General features: G+C 36.2%; 1 protein-coding gene across 6 annotated transcripts in view; it reads right to left on the reverse strand.

Moving 5' to 3' along the window:
- Window positions 1–18275, reverse strand: part of ZRANB3 (zinc finger RANBP2-type containing 3) — a 42489-nt gene that overhangs the window by 15838 nt on the left and 8376 nt on the right. For 4 of the 6 annotated variants that reach the window (XM_032113690.1, XM_032113689.1, XM_032113693.1 and 1 more), the window contains exons 3-6: window positions 7362–7380; window positions 4588–4766; window positions 1957–2188; window positions 155–240 (exon numbers count right to left, since the gene is read on the reverse strand). In XM_032113690.1, the coding sequence (XP_031969581.1) occupies window positions 155–240; window positions 1957–2188; window positions 4588–4766; window positions 7362–7380 (516 nt within the window). Of the gene's footprint in view, window positions 1–154; window positions 241–1956; window positions 2189–4587; window positions 4767–5500; window positions 5572–7361; window positions 7381–11030; window positions 11162–18275 lie in introns of those variants that run through there. The other 2 variants (XM_032113691.1, XM_032113692.1) reach the window with 2 other exon arrangements.

Consider the following 18275-nt stretch of genomic DNA (forward strand, 5'->3'; position numbering starts at 1 on the left):
AATCCTCTTTGATGGAGATGGTACCTGACCCTGGTTTTCTAAGCATGATGGTGTGATATAGCAGTAGAGGTACTGCCTACTGATTGTCTCACTTGGCATGACAAGAAAAATCAAAGACACTCATAAGAATGTAAATAAGCAAGTGCAGTAATACCTGACACGAGCATCACAGTATTTTTTAGCATATTCATTCCAAGTCCCAAACCTTCTTGGAAACAGTGCCTCAATCTGCATGAAGAGCTGTATAAAAAATAAAATAGCAACAGTGAAAAATCAAAAGTTGCATGCAAATGTAAGACTATTCAGAAACAATTAACACATGATTTTTGTGTTAAGTTTACATTTAATATTTGCACAAAAACCACACAGCTTGGCCCACATACAAAAGGAATTCCATAGGATACAGGAGTCTTCAGAGAGGAGAGTTATGGGAAGCCCTCAAAGAATAGAGCACTGTAACAGCACTGACAGCTTGGAAAAGATTCACATTGAACAAGAAGACATGGATGAGATTAAGTTATTCCCCAAAATAACAATTTTTATCATTTGCCAGGCACATGGGCTTCTGCAAAGCTTCAATGCAGGTATTGCATGAGTGGTCTGCTTCTTAAAATACATGAAAAACCTACTCAATTTTTAAGTTTTACTTCAAAAGATGGACAATATCAATACAAACCAGAAATTTCACAGCTTTTTTCCCTGCTGAGTAGCAGGAGGTAAATACCAGTTTAGATGACCTTAAGCAGGAAGAATCCTACTTTACAAGCTGTTATACTGTCAAAGCTTCCTGGCTTCTGGGATCATTTTCCATACATTCAAAGACTTTATACAAGGATTCTGCTTATGACACAAAACTGATTAAAGACATTTAATGCTTTTTATATGCTGCCTTATAAGCCACAGCAGAACCTCAGTATCACTAAAAAAAAAGTCCCAAATTATATTCCATTCGTTCATGAATTTTGATCTCATCGCTGTAATCAAGGACAGCCTGTATGGAATTCCCTTTAAAGACATTTAACAATGAAACTGGTCTCAGTATCAATGTACTATATAAAGGTATTACACTTTGTAACTTTGTCCAGGGTTGGTTGCAGTGTCTTTGTACAGGAAGTTTTAATAATTATCCCCACCCATAAACATAAATATTTGTTTTAAAGTTTTAAGTAAGTACTCATGATATACCAAGCCCTTTTCCATACCATGGGTATCTTTCTCAAGTTATCACCTCTCTTAACAAATTAAATTCATAAAGGGTCTTGTCATAAATTCTGTTTACACAGTGAGGAATTCTGAAGCATAAAATATTATTTATTTAGCTCTTTTAATTTCCCTGAATACAGCTCAGCTCTTATATTCCATTTTCCCCTACATTTGATAAATAAAGACAGTTGTCTTGGGTTCAGTATAAAACCCAAGAGGGTTTTTGTTACCTCTCTGCTCCTCCCTAATTCCATAAGCTGAACTTCCTTCAAAGGAAAATTTGTCACTCTGGATGTGCAACAAGCACAGACTATATTTTGTTCCACTTAAGTGAATATTCAAAAGACCAGTGATAAACTAAGGGCTTTCTTTATCAGATGATAAAGTAGAAGATTTAATACAAGACCTTGTCTACCAAAGACTCCCCTAGACAGGAGAAACAAGCAGTTCTCTCCTTAAGCTCTATTTTCTATTTCACCCAGCAATCAGTCTGTAACATACAAGATTAATTTCTTACAAGAAACACTGTCTCAAGTCACCTGTGCACAAGCTTGAAACAAGTTTGTAAAGTCAACTCAAACAAAAAGACATTGGTTTAGTTTCTTATACTTGTCCTCCCTGATGCAGCTAGTGCACCTTTTGATGTCATAATGCATGTAATTGAATATATTCAAGAAAACTAAAAGACTCTTCATCTATTACTGATACCATCCTCAAAACCAAAACCAAAACCAAGCACAACACGTCAAATACCTCTTCAGGTCTTCCTAGAGCAGGAGTTCCAGTAAGGAGAACAGCTCTGAGAGCTTTCTGCACAATTGGCAGTAAAATCTTGCTGCGGGTAGCATTTCTGGATTTCATGTAGTGTGATTCATCAATCACAACCACCTTAAAGTTCTGCCTGTACAAAGTGTCTACCAAAGTCTGTGCATCAGATGTCAACAGCCCATACCCCAGAATGGTTACTCTGCTTGTTGATATTCTCCTGAAAAAGAAAATCCACAAGTTTTCTTAGCAAGTTTTCATTGTAGGACAATTAATATAAGAGAGAGATTATAAAAACTAATCTCAGAAGGCATGTATGTCTCCTTTTGGATTGATTGACAAGTGGGCTGTGAGGCTAACAACAACAGCTTTTGGTGTTTAAAATATCTCACACTTATCAAACACATAATTCATAATCGTTTTCAGAAGACACACATTGCATTTCAAAGGAATTTTATTATCTGGCTGCATTGCTTCACCATGTGCTCCTTACAGAGTACATCATAGGACAAACCCACTTCCTGCACAAAAAGTTACACACAAGCCAAGGTCTTTATCAGCACCCAAACACCTGAAGTAATGATGTCTCTGTGCAAGCTTTCTACTGCTCTGGGTACGAAGAGTCCCCTCACCAGCAGCCTGAGAGGATTAACCAGACTGCCCCTGAGTATTTGGGCACTGTGAAAGTACAGTCTGGGCTGAACCTCACAGCTTCCTGTCAGAGCTGTTACCCAGCTTTTTTGCTTAAACAGAACATGAAGAAAACAAAAACACTGGAAGCAGGGAGTCAACATGGCACAAGATGAAAAATTGGTATGTAATTGAAAATGAACTATTTATAACAAATTTAAAGACGTATACAGGTCCAAGGCATTAATTGATTTTAAAATCACTAGAGAGCACTGTGGCCCTTCAGAAGCCTTTGAGCAGCACAGAAACTCTTACAGCTGTTAGACACACAAGTCATCAGAATGAGGGTCATAGCTGGTATGCCCATCTGTCAGACACCACTGCTCTGCTGGCATCATTTCTGCTTGTTCTTCAGCAGCAAGAGATCAAGAAACCAAGCAAGCTGAAGCTGAAGCTTCCTTGATGATTTAACAGGAAACATGGTCAATGCACCTACACATTCATGCTCCTGGATATGGAAAGGGCAGTGGTTTGAGCACTGGCACTGCAGGCACTGCAGATTCTGGCTGTCACTGTACAGATAAATGTAGCAACCAGGAAAGCACGATTTTCCCTTACCCTTTCTGAAGGGTACATTTAAAAAATTACAAATAAACTTATTTCTTTTAGTGGAACTAATTTATTCAAGAAACTTCCATTTTCAAATTTGGCCAGAAATTATGAACCTAAATTGATGTCTAAGTATATTTTAACCTGGTTTAATCAAGAAGTTAAACAACACTCAAGCAGTAAACTTAATTCTTGAAGTTTTGAAGAAAAGCAAAGTATTAAACTGAGAGAAATCAAAGCTTAACATATGGAAGCAGAATTTAACGAAATGCTAATTTGGCAGCTGTATTTTTGCATTTTCTTACAAATGCATAAAACACTTTTTAATGTTAAAATATCAATTAGTTCAACAGCAACCTCAGAGCTAGGCAGCCTCCTGGGAGTTAAATAAGCAGAAACCCAAGTTTTCATCTTTCCTTTTTTTTGAATAAAAGTAAATAATAATGGTTAAGGTCTACTCCTTTAAAAAAAATCTTAAAAGAACAGAATTTCATTTGCCATTTAATTTTCCCATAATTTTCCCCAGTCCACATTTCCCCTTCCTGCATCCAGCCTATAAGCTCTGAGTGCCTTTTAGATAAATACCTTAAAAGGTGCTAATTTTAGTTTCCATATTCCTGTGATCAACTTAAATTTTGACTATCAGTAGGAATTACCCTTCAATGAAGCTTTCAAAATGCATTTTCAGTTGGATTTCTGTGGTTACCAGGAAGGTTCCAAGCAGCACGTCTTGGCAGTCAAGTCACTCTCTGATACTCCCAGAAAACATGAAGATCAGTCTCCCTCACACCCAAGTTTTAGAACAACATCTAAACATTACCATAAAATGAACCAAGTCATTTACAGCAAAGCAGACTAAAAACACCCTTGCAATTCAGGGTAATAGGAGAGTTATTCTAATAACACCCAAGACATAGGCTCTCTGATGAATTCATGCTATTAAGTCTAAAGATAGAAAGTGTAGGTCATGATGACCTTTTCAGTTATTTAGGGATTACTTATTCGAACTTACAAATTTTCTCAGCGTGCTAAATGGAATTCTAACAGTAATTACTTCCTTATTTTGTAATGTACACCAGAAGTTCTCCAAAAATGTTTTACAGAAGCTAATGAATTCATTAGAGTTGAGAAATAACTTGTTCTATCTGAGACACACTGAAGTAATCTAATTTTCAGCAGAAAGGCATTTGCTACTTTGCAAAAAAGCAGATCTCTCAACTTCAAAGAAAATGAGTAACTGCTATAATACAATAACACAAAACTGGGAGGAGTGGCTGATATCCCAGAGGGTGTGTGTATCTGATACCCCAGAGGGTGGCTCTGCTTGAGCCAGGAGTAGTGAGCAAGCCTTACTGCAGAAGAGTAACAAACTTTACTCACCCAATATCAGTTTTGTTCTGAATGATGCTAATGTCGTCTGGAGAGAGTTCTGGAATCCACTTCTCCATCTCATCCACCCAAGGGTATCTCAGAGAGGAAGGCACCACAATTAAGAGAGGCCATTCATTTTTATAGTAATATGAAATGGCAATTGCTTGAATTGTTTTGCCTAGCCCCATCTGAGAAAAGAGAAAAGAACAACATCAAAACCAGAAGTCTCTGCTCAGAAAGCATATTCCATTCAGAAAAGCCCAAAAGAATTTGCAAAGACAGAACCAAATAAAGGAAACCCAGTCAAAGAGCTAGTTGTATAGTATGTATTTAATTATCACTTTGTTACCACAGATCATCTTTTATGAAACAAGATGTTTCTAGCTAAACAGATTAATACATGTGTTATATCTGGTTAGCTCATCAAAGTCAGAAGAAGCACTTCCATTCATTTCAGAAGATTTTCAGTTCAGGGTCTTAATAGGGTATACTAAAAAGATCAAACTCTTTAACTTGTGAAGCTACCAAAACCATTTTTTAAAGACTATGCAAAGGAAAGAAATAGATAAGATGCCTTCTTACAATAAAAACAACTTTGTCCTCAATTTCATAGGCAAGTGAAGAACAAGGACCTGTGGGAAGAGCTCTGGATTTGACCCAGAGGGTCAACAAAAAGAAACTAATGCTCTGATTCACCAGAGCTGATCACTTCTCTTGGGCCTGTAACACAGATGAGAAAGCCCAGACAGTGAGAATTCAGATGTACAGGCAAGGGGAAGATTCAACAAACAGATTTATATGTAACAGGAAAGTACTTGCTTCATACTGTCAAGGTGGGAATGCTCCCATCTGTGAATAATCATGGCAACAGATGATTATAAGATTCAGAATTTAGGGTTTTGCTTAAAAAATACCAACCCACCTTCAAGATTTTATCAAAGAATGCAGCTATTTTCTCTACTTGTTCACATGGCAAGAGATAGTTCCCAACTCCTGTTAAACATCAAAGCAGACATGGGCCTTAAAATACTCTGTGCAGGTTTTTCATGGAGTCCAGTGGATATTTGAGTGGATTTGCTGCTGTCTAACTACTCACAGTAGCGAGACATAAAACAACAATTTACATCTCCAGGGTTGTGTCTAAATGGACTAATGTAATGATATAATGAAGAGATTTCCCAAGTACAAAAGAAAACAGTGAATTTTTCTACTATTACTAGAAAGAAAATAATAGGAAAGCTACTGTGATACTCAGTTTTCATTCAAAATTGCCAAGTTTTCCTTAAAATTTTCCTGCAATCTCCCCTTGTGTCACCAGTAGTTCTTAGTTAATCTGAAAACAAATCCAAATGAAAAAAAAAAAACCAACAAAATAACATTCATTTCTCGTTTGCTGGCATGGCTGTCTCCCTCACTCAGGCTGTGCAGTCCCTGGTGATAATGCAGGCACTGAGTTGAAATGAATATGGAATAAAAGCAGCACTCTTGGCATCAGCACACCCATGGCTGGATGTAGATCCCACAGAGCTGATCACCAGGCTAGGTCACAAGAATGTGAGACCCTAGAAAAACTGTAGAAAATATGATAGTCTTGGGTTTTGATTTAAACCCATCTTTCTCCAGCATTGAAATGGATGACAGTAAAGCTGTAATTCTGGGGAAGAACTTCGTCTGTCCCCACTCTGAGAAAAAACGGAAACATATTTGTAGAATACCTCACAAAAAATACTCTTATTATCTTACTTTAATCCTTACATAGTTACACACTCCAGGGATACATACAGTAATTCTCTGATCTTGAGTTTTCGTTGATAATTTCTTTTTGCATACAAGCTCACAATACTGATATTTAATTTTACCAACATTTTCTTATTTTAGAGATAGGTCAAAAAGCACAGGATACATACCAGCGCACAATACTTCCTCCAGTGCCACACCTCTCGTCATTATAAAATATACATTATTTCTTTTGAATAAATGTATATTCCAGGACTTTTTATTGCTAACATAATTATGCACAGTTCATTGTCTAGTTCAAGGAGGGAAACAAACTGTTTTAATAAAAAAATAGCTACTGCTGATATTTTGATTTTTCCCAAGCTCCCCTTTCCTCTTCCCCTGAATACTTCTGTATTCTCCACAGTTCTCAGATATTTCACATTCTGTGCCAGTATAGTTTATCTCCAGATGTAATGAGATTTTTATAGTATGAGGAGATGCTTAAATACCAATAATCCATCTCCCTCTCCTTCCTAGTGTGTCAAGAAAACCCAGATTAGAATTGGGAGACTATAGCAATTCTCTTTTTCAGAAAGGTTTTATACTGACAACACATCAAGAACGTTATTACAAAAATGAATTTTACTATTGCTATTTGATTAGTGCACTTTAAAAAATTCACCTTTGGAAACCATATCTGTTAAAAATCTCCCTGGGCCAGGAATGTCTAATAATCCATTAAAAATAGCTAGCTAAGCAATTATAAAGGACTCTAAAAAAAACCCAACAGAGTCAGTGTTTTTAAAATGTAATAATACCAGAGATTTAACCTACAATTAAAATTAGCCTTTTAAGTTTTCTCAAGGATTCTTCTAAACTTCTGTCAGGTTTCAATTTTTTCCTCACTTAGGCATTTTCAGGATATCTGCTGACTATCACAGGAATTAGGATTCCTTCATTACCAGCCTTTCTGCCCACAACTCTCAAACAAAAAAAGTCACATCTGCACAAAGTGCATTAACAACACAAAAAAATGGTGTTAGAGGAACAGGAACATCACTTACCTCATCAGCAATCATACACCTAAATAAGAAACAAAAATGGGGGGGGGGGGGGGGGAGAGGGGGGGAAGCAGAAATTAATACTAAATATAATACATAAACCAATACTTACAAATTGTTTACTATAAATTTAAATTCTGGATTTACTGAACCAATGAAAGGAAAAAAGGTGACTTCATTCCTCCAGATATCACCTACAGAAAGTGAATTTGGTATGAACTGAAAATAAGTATGACAATTATTTTAAAAATATGTATTGAATTTGCTGGCATTACTGCAGAACTTGCAATTGCAAAACTGAATTTCTGCTTAGGTCCAGGGATAGATTAATTGTAATCATAAGAGACACTTCCAAGGCAAGAAGTGCATCTTCAATTTTCTTTTGTCTTTCAGAAACAGCAATGTTTTTGCTGCTTCATGATTAAGGATTATCTATATGTCAGATTGATTTTAAAAATGTGCTTTCCAGACCTGTCACATTTGTTTTTAAATAGAAGCAGATACTCTCTCTCCCCCAACAATTGTACCAGCTAAAGTATTAGAAAATGAATTTGATTTTTTGCCCATTTTGGAGTCACTTGGCAATGCCACTCTGTGTAAAGACAATGACAACTCCAAGTCCCCAGTCATAAATAGTAAATTCTGTTCAGCACATTTACATTTTGTAAACATTAAATACCATCTTTTACATGCATTTCTTAAAGGCATTTTACCCATTTGTGATTCCATATTCCATATTGCACCAGGTAACTCAAACATAATGTTCCTTCCATGAAAAAATGGGAAAGATCTTCCAGGTCTTAGTGTCTTTAACAAAATTTAACAAACCAAGATACAAGCATTCTGTATTTTGATCCAGAAAATTCTTTCCAAGTAATACAGAACTGCTTTTTTAGTGGTGGCAACTCTGAAGTTAGTGTAGCTGGCCAAAAAAAGATAAAATGTTTGATATTTTCAGAAACAGAGTATACTGCTGTTTGCTCACTCTGCCTGCCAGCATAAATAGCAATGTCTACTAATTTCAGCAGTTTCTTTCAACTGAGGTAAAAAACTAATTAAAAATTAATTCTTACACAACTTCATTTTTTACAAGCAACAAACTATCTATTTGTAATTGCTTTGCAACTTACGCCCCACCCCCAGATGTTAGGGATGGAGCAATGAAAACAAAGGAAGAAAATGTAACAAAACAAAGACCCCAAGTCTTCACAGATTTACAAAACAAAAAAAAAAGCAGGAAGAGAATTATTTTTAGTGGCAACTCATGATTGTGGGGCCTTAATGTCTGTGATTTGCAGCTGGGCAAAGACATTTATTTGCAGATGACTAACACACAATTCTAATTTAAAAATAATGTCAGTTTTTGCTCAAAGACAGATTTTTTTTTTTCCATTCAATACTCATTGTTAATTGCTTGAACTGAAGTTTACAAAACAAGTCTTTCTTTTTTGCAGATTCTTTGAGGCCAACTGCTTTCAGTACATTAATCATGTTTTTAAAAAACAGTTTGAGGCCTGAAATCAATTGGAATGCACAATAACCTACTGTTGCAGTAGTACTCCTTACAAAAACGCAGCAAATGAGTAAGACTACAGCTAACGGCTACAGAGCAGAGACAGCTCAAGAATAAGCCACAGATCTTCCTCAACAATAAAGATTATTTATTATAAGAATAAGAGCAGAAGTACAAATATAGCAATAACCAAGCTGCATCTGGTAGCAAGAAAATGTGGTAAAGAGGACAGGAATAAAAGTGTTTCTTGCCAACATCTGCTGATAAATACAGTATTTCTCAGTAATATCAACTTAAATTTTAGTAGCATTGCATAAATAGTGACATGTTAATTATGCCAGTTCAGACACACAGAAAACAAAGTGAGAATAGGTAAGATCCTATTGCACTGTTCTTTGACATAGGCAAACTGATTGGATGCTCCTTCTTCCTTTCACAATAACAAGCAAAAATGAAGAAATCCAGAGTGATTTACAAATGGCTCTGACAATTAGAAGCTGAATAGCAAATAAAAACCCACTAACTTTAAGTGTGTCAACCACAGGAACACTTCTTCCATAAAGCTAATTTCTTCATTAGAGTGAACTGTAGCCACTTAAACATTGATGACTTTATCTGCTGACAAATAAGAAATTGTTCTGTTTTTCTTTTTGCACTCATTTTCAGACTGTACTCATAAAATTCTTGATGTTATAGAGTATCTCCTGTTTTCATGTCTATTAACTTCCACTGAATATGTCCTAAGTTAAACTTCTTATGTAGCAGCAACAAGTTGATGACTTTTATAGAAACTCATCATTTTGTTGCTGGTAAATGAAGTGAAGTATGAAGTAGCTGCCATCACTTTACCCACAATAACTCTGCAAACAGAGATTACATTAAGTGATCAAGAGTTTTTCTTCCTCATTTCTGCAGTACCAATAGAAACAGAGACACAGAAACACCCCTATGCTTAAAGCTGGTTATGTCTAGTGATATTTTGCTAGTAAGTATTCGCTCTCTTCTCCTGCCCAATGATGAAATTGCTTTGTTGTAAGTAGTTGGGATCTTCTTCCTGTACTTGCAATCCATCCATTTTCCAGCATTTAAAATTCGACCAGACACATCACAGATTGAGATCAATCGAGTGCACTAAATTGGTTTTAAAGCTCCAGTTAAGAGTTATCAGAATGTGTAAAGTCCTCTGTGATTATACAGTTAGTGACATGAATCACTGCTTGGATCCACACTGCTCAGACTCAAATTCCTGAAAAGCTACAGTTTTTAAATTGCTAATTTATGCCAATTAATTAACATTATTGACACTCACACGTGACAAAATTTTGACATGGCACACAAGATTGAGTTTATGATACAGGTAGAAGTGAAATAAAACTAATATAAGTGGAAATGGAGGATATTCCATTTATTTTATATATATATATATATATATAAAAATAATGCATTTTAAAGCATTCTTCTGTGTAGCTTTCAGAGTTTTAAAATAAGAATCCTAAAGATGTCTGCTTAATGTAGTTACAAAAGATAAGAAGTCCAAATTTTTTTCATTGGATTCTAGGGCAATGAAAACCAGCTTATATTACTGAGAGGAAAATCATGAAATCTTTCCAGTTCATAATCACAACAATTAGAACTTTAAAGAACTTCCCCATCTTTATAGCCCACATCACACAGAACTTAACAAGATACCTAATAGTTAGTTGCACTAAGCTGCTAAAAAGCAATACTTTACATAATCTTAAAAATATGCTGCCTCTATTTAAAACAAACTTCAGTATGCTCTATATTATTGCAGTCAGACAAGCTGCCAACATGGACATAAAGGTTCCATGCTGTCAAAGCAGAAGAAACAGATCTTCAGCTACATTGAAGGGACAAATATGTATTTTTGTTTCACATATTTTGACTGCAAGAAGACAGACTTCTTGTTCTCTGAAGTTCAATTAGTCATTTCCTCTCAACTGGTAGTTACCCAATCTGAGCTTCATCATTCATATCCCATCTGTTCATATGACACCTTAATAATAGTTCTATCCAAGAATATAAATCAGAGCTATGATACGCAGATTCATATCCTGTTATAAGCTCAGCCCACATGGTCAAAAGTTTCAGAAAAGCACGGAAAAAAAAATCATTTGAGATGTCTCAGTTGCACTTACTCTCAGCAGCAAAGTCCAACTGTGCAAAAAAGCACCAGTCAATGGCAAATTCTTTTAGATTCTTTCCCAGCTAATCTTTAAATGTTTCCCTTCTTCAGAGCGAATCCTGTGGCTTGTGTTTGAATCTCTGTCCATTCATCAAGGAAATCTCCTATTTTTTCCTAGCAGAAAGCAGTAGAACCTCATTGGGATGCACTGCACATGCTGCTACAACCTTCCTACTATTCATAACCCTTTTACGGTGTAGGGTTAGCAATGGCCTTTGGACACAGTAGGATCTTTCATAAATAGAAGGGAACCATAGTTTGGGCCCCCACTAGATTAAAACAGCCCCAGCATTTTGAGGTGTATTAGCTTGAAAATAAAACTACATTTTTCTTTTTTCAAGCAAACACAAAGAGCTTTGAGTGAGGATGTACCCTGGTGAGCGAACACGCCTGCAGAGAGCAAGGTCTGCTGTGCTGGTGCACCTCAGGTGCACACAGGTCCAAAACCCTACTGCTGGTCACTAAAGAGAACAAACACAAGCACCTGAGGTTGTACACAAACCCTAGCTTTCTTCTGGATGTAGAGGATCCCGTAGTTGAAGGGACCACCCAAAGTTGGATGAGTCAGAACCCCAGAAACAGACTTCCAGCACTATCGGAATAGGCTAAGTGCTTGATACGTTGTAAAGGTATCAAGCACCAAGCAAAGGTGCATTTACACATTCTTACTACAGCAAACCTCGGAGAGAAACCTGAAGTAAGCAAAAAAACAGGTGAAAGAACTAAGAAAGAAACCCAAAACTCCTGAAAGAGCCCTCTGAAAGCTCTATCAGCAAAGCTCTGCCTCTAAAAGGACAGAAAGAATAATTTATCAAACTTCAAAAAACACAGAAAGAGTTCCTGGCTGTGTTGATGTCAAGAAGATTGGAACCAACTTTGCAAAGCAGAAGGACAAGCAGATCTTTTAAAATTTCATGCAGATGAGTTCATTGGAGAAACAGAAGGAAACTGAGGCTAAACTCATGAGGAATATGTCATAGAGCCACAAAAAAATAGTCTGTATCAGAAGGAGGTTAATGCTAACGCAGTTTTATAAACTGAGTTTCAGGGAAGACCAAACATTTAAATGAAAATCATTTCTATTTCTGTATGTCTGGGTTACATTCAGGTCACCCTTTTCGAAATGTCAGCACTATTAACCATGCAAACAATACAGCTGAAGTTTCTTATATTAATTATGGCTACTGCAGCAAGGTATTTTTGTGAAGAAAAAGAATCTCATTTTGAACTTTACTCTTGGAGGAATATTGATTAACAACACACTGGGATTAAGGTCTGTACAACCAAGGATCCTACCAAGTCAAACAGCTGGTGTTAGAGGTTTCTTGTAACGATAGAAATATTTGCAATAATATCCTCTCTAGAGAGCTGTGCTTCCTTACATGGCAGATTAAAAACTAAAGGGGTACAGCAATCCAATACATCTGTTGCTTGCTTGTAGGGATAATTTAACTTCTTGATTGATTTTCAGCAGCTATTTATCCAGGAAAAACCACTTAGAACTACAGGTAGCTTTTCAGAACAAACTCCTTCCCTTTCAAATGCGTTTTCCAAGGCAAACAGTCAAAGCAGTAGCACTTCATTTTTTAAAACACTGAAAATTTTTGTTACTACTCAAGCAAATTAAAGCTGTTTCTTGTTAATGCAGGCTTTGGAACATGTTGTACAGAGGAAGCTCGAGTCTTTCTTTCACTGGTGTGGGTGTCCTGATATTCTTGGGATTCTCACCTACTCATGTGAGTCAGTTTTATATAACACTACAACATATAATTTACCTCCTACTCACAAGCCAACACTTCAGCACTAACAACTTAACCAAGGGTTATTTAAGGAATCTGAACTTAGAACATTTTTATATAAAACTGCGCAAGCAACCATTACATTTGTGTGTCAGTAATCACAGCACGCAGTCCTAAAACTAGAACAAAGAGAGCTGACTCCCTTGCAGAAATAATCAAGGGTGTTTCACCAAAAATAGTGCCCCAGAAGATGTAAGATAGATCTTACCCTTGCTCCTGAACTATACTAGGTATTTAAAAAATCCCAAAGTAATAAAACCCCAGCCTTTGATTTAACGTAAGATGCACCAAATTGCCACATCTGCATTGTTAATGATTCTGAAAAGGAGCCTAGAGGAGAATGGTTGTGGTGTCTTAGGCTTTTCTCTAACACTCTTCGACATGTGACTGAAAAACCCACCTAAAATGTTTTATTAATATTTGAAAGCTCTCAGACCACATGTTCTGGTATTCTAGCTTTGGCAAAGTTGTGTGGAATAACACATAACAAAGCGGTCAAGTTGAAGGTTAAGCTCAGACACGTCAATATGTTTTTAGAATCCATTAATGGAACTGTTAAGTGGAAAAACCTCCAGCCAAGAAGACACTCAATAGTGATAGTGAAAACTGTTTACCTATTCAGTCACTGGCTTCAGACACAAATGGGTTCAGCAGCTGACTCAATGCAAGAGAACAGAACAGTGTCAACTAATTTCAGCTACTGATAATCTAGGCTGCAAACGTTAACCTGGCTGTTAACTAGCATGACTGAAATACGTGTGAGCAGCAGAAATCTTCCTTAGCATGCAGTCTAACGGCTTTCAATGAAATTTACTTATCAGTACTTTCCCAATAAACTCTGCATTCCCTGGTGATCTGGGGCAGTTTTCCCCTCTGCCTGTCTCTTCCAACTTGCATTAAGTCAGTCAGAATGTGACTCATACTCGTTTAAGATCTTACTTCTATTCATTCTCGTTAAAGTCACTTGTCTCACACTCAGAACTGCTCCCTCCCATTTGTCCTCTCCCTGGTGCTTGTGGTTAAATACACCAACTTTTCATCATGGACTGCTGCAAACTTTCCCTGCACACAACACCAACTCATTTCCTCTTTCCCCTCCCTCTATCACTGTTGACAACCTACTAAACTACACTTGTAGCCTTTATCTCTTTCAGTCCTCCTCTTCCATTCTAACAAATTGTGCCCTGCATTTCTAAAATCTGCATTTTCTTCTCTATTCCTGCTGCTACAAGTCCACATTTAAACCCAGGTAAATTCTCATATTTCTACCATTGGATTTTTTCTGCTAAGTCTTTTTTTTTTTTTTACCCCACATCGGTCGTCTCCTGAATTATATCCTACATTCACTTACTGACAATGCATTTTTTGTTCTATTTGAACTGCTTCCCAGTTCCTCCAGCATCACTTCCAAACAAGCTTCCCTGGCTATGAAAGCTCTGCAGAATTTGGCTCAGTCTCTCATTCATACTTCCTGCATTTGAATCTCATTCTGTGAGCTCGCATCTTCATTTATTCATCCCTCTCTTCCTTGGCACTTCTCAAATGTGAAATGTACTCTGAATCACTACAAACCAACGTCTTTAAAAAAATGAAACCTTTCTCCAACTCCCAGAGCTGAAATGTATTAACTGTTTGATGCTGTCCATATTCACTAAATAGCCATCCCATTCTTTTTCCCCAGAGATTATTTCTGTGCTCACCTGTTACAATGCAGGTTTAAGGACCCCCATTCATCACAAAATTATAGTAATTTTAGACATCTGAGTTGCCGAATATATTGGAATAAAAGATTATTTCTTTCTTGGTCTAGCAAGAGATATATGCCTTGTTTCAAACAGCCCTCTCAGGCTAACTACAAACTACTGAGACTAGAGACAGAAACCACAAAAAAAGTTACAATTATTTTTGTTCCAGTCTGATCTCTGACCTCAAGTTCTACAAATAATGGAAACACTTGTTGATGGCACTTGATGCTGTGTGCCACCAAGCACAGATTAACATAAAAATGAAACAGTTAAAGAAATATTCCTAGACATGACCTAAAAAAAAAAAAAGTAACAACAAATATGAAGGTAATTTCTTTTTCTAACATGCAAATTTAAGTAATCTGGCTTTTATTGAAATCAGTGTGACAAAACCAGACAGAATAAGTAGAATTCCCAAAAGAGAGCACAATTAACTTCATCTTGCCTGTTTGTGATGATCTTCATGTTTAACTCTGAACTCCCCATCTTAAGATCAAATTGGTCATGAGTGTAATAACAAGAATTCAAACTAACTGCAGACTCTCAGAAATGATACTACAAAACCTGGAGTCATTACAGGATATTCTGTTTGGGGCTTACACAAGTTCTACATCCTTACCTGCAGCATCTAAGAATGGCAGTCACTGTTCTGTGCTTACAAGGAAATAGCCAGAATGCTCATTAAACTTTTCAGCAACTTATCAAGCACAAAATGGCCCAACATGAATAAAACTTGAAGAAAAATTCTCCTTACAGATGTTCCCCATAAATATGGATAATTATCAGTATAAATACTGATAATACACTGATAATTATCAAACAGCTATAGCTCCATAATATATGAACTCTTCATGTCAAGTATTTCTGTTACATTTTTCTTCCTTTAGAAATTAATGGCCAATGTTTTCACTGTGTAAATGAAATTATGTGCTTCTTGTTTAGGTTAAACTAAGATATTCAGTAAACTAAGACTGTGGTGTTGTGAGAATTTATAACAGAAATGAAAACAGTAAAGTAAAACTCAGCTGAAAATAACTATGCCTTATCTCCCAGAAGAGAAATACTAAGAACTGATACTTGGGGAAAATTCAACATTAGCTTGCAAAGTATTTTTTAAGTGTTCTTTTAAACCATGCAGCTGATTCTGAAAAAAACCAAATTAGACAATGGTAAAAAGCAGTTGGTCCTGCATTTAATCACAACATCAACTTGCAGAAACCTATGACCTTTTAAACAAAGGACAGAAAAATTATATATATACAGTAAGAGATATGTAGACATGGAACTAGGCTTAGGGCTTCAAAATGGGATTGAAAGACAAATCTATTTTCTTATTCTTAACTACTATCAGAGATAAAAACCTGAAGAATAGAAATACACTGAAAGAGCAAATCAATCAGTAATCATGGATCAAAAATAGTAAAGATAAAAGCAAAAGTGAAACAAAAGCTCTGGTAACTTAGAAAGGCAATACAAGGCAGAAAGCACCAATTGCATTGTACAGAAGGAGAAAGAAAGATAAATAGATAACATAAAACCCAGAAGCAACCTCAGTAATAATGGTAACAATGAGAGTGGAAGTGAAAAATAGTTACAGAAAAGTGTAAGACAAAAGGGCCTACTGCTGTAGCACAAACTAAAATATGCATGGGAGTCCATGGACTGAACAGATTTTCTCTTATTCTATCAGCTTCCAAAATGTAAAACTATCATTCCCTTGGACAACCAACTCAAATGGAAATTATACCTTTCATACTCCTCAATGGATAATACATCCCAGAAAGTTAAAGAAATTTGTGTAGAAATTTGCGTAAGAATTTAAATAGGACTTCTATCAGAAATTCCTCATCCTACAAAGGGCTGTGCATGGGAATTCTAAACATTTCTTTTGGCTTCCTGCACATTTCTGTGGCCCAACTACTAAAACCTCAGCAGATTGTATATACTATGCCTTTCCAGAGAAGAATCTTTCAACTGTGTTTATAAACTTTGATGAAATTATGATTTGAATCTTTGGTTTTTTGGTCTACTTTGGGGATGGGAGAGGGGAATAATTTCTACAAAGACTGATAATCTTTGAGGTAAAAGTCTGTTTTAATTAAAAAAGAATTAACTCTGTGTTCCTCCTGTGTAACTTGCTAGAAATCAGAGACATAGTCAATGGGAAAAAGTACTATTTTGAAGTGTAGGCAACTGACTCAATACTATAACAGAGGACATTTACATTCCATTCTCTAATAATTTCACTGCCATAATGGTTCTCTGTAGACTACTATCCAAAAAAATATTAAACATTATACAACTTTTTCTTACTCTAGATAGGGACTGCCTAACAAAACAATTGCCTTTTCATTAAAAGTGATAGCTCTTAATGGCAGATATGAACTCTGCATATCCTGATATTGCCATCCATGGTCATTTACTTTTTTTACCGTGTCTAACAACATTAAGCCAGCATGTATGGGAAATTAAAAATCACATGCTCCTGAATATATAAGTTAATGTATTACCTCTCAAGCTTATACAGGAAACAAGATCACCCCAAGTTACAATAGTTTGAACACACAATTATAATGTGTATAATATTATAATGGAAAAGCTTGTTTTATGAGTAGTAAATATCTCCAAGCCCTCTTTTGCATCCAGCTTAAACAAATTGTTCTGCCAACACACCTAGAAAGAAATATATCTGTGTCCGAAGGCATCTTTTACAGATACCATCTACAAGACAAGCAGTGCTAAATAATGATGCTTGCAAATCACATACTGACAGTTTTTATTACAAAACTTGATAAAGCATTTAGTGATATCCAGTGGTACAAGAGCTAAATTTCAAACAACAGCATGCCTCTTTTACAGAGTATTCAGGTGAACAAATTGTTTGCATTACTAGACAAACATCACACACTTTCATCAAGAGAGGATATAAAACAAGAACACATGGTAAAAAGAATTGTGACTTTCCAAGTATGACATTAAGGAACAGAAGCAGTAAAAATCAGTAATATTCAAAGAGACGTGAGCTCAAATGAGACTGAATACAATCCTTATTAGTACTATTGAGTAATTTGCCCATATATCACTGAATCTTGGATATTTTATCCAAACTGCTACCACTTCTTCCAGAATATTGTGCTACAACACTGCCACCTCTTCACTAACAGCTGGTGACCCCTCAGTTCTACCCTGAGTTCTGAGGAAATGGAGATTTGTCCACATCTGCCCAAACCATGACTAATAAGCAGCAGAGAGCAAACAGAATTGCTCATTTCCACCTCCCAACAGCACACGTACATCTGACCCCAACAACCCTCAGTATTTCCTAAGCGTGTTGCTAACAGTTCACATTCCTGGAAGGGACAAGTCGGTTAGTTTTTATTTAAGAGGCAGTTTAAAGCACACACAAATAAATAAATACATATTATTGCTGGTTTTAAAAGTAGCTTACACCTTCACTGGAAGAAAATCATAAAAATAAAATAGTCTTCATGGACATAAGTTGTGTGCACCCACCTTTTGTGCACATTAATGTTTGAGGCTACAAATAAAGACTATATATTGTATCCATCCCTAGGCAGCCATTCCAAAGTGCATTTCTGAAGAATAATCTCTAGTAAGGAATAAGCAGCCAGTCAGTTATTTACCTCTAAGGCA

The sequence above is a fragment of the Corvus moneduloides genome, chromosome 7, assembly GCF_009650955.1.
Source record: "Corvus moneduloides isolate bCorMon1 chromosome 7, bCorMon1.pri, whole genome shotgun sequence".
NCBI lineage: Eukaryota > Metazoa > Chordata > Aves > Passeriformes > Corvidae > Corvus > Corvus moneduloides.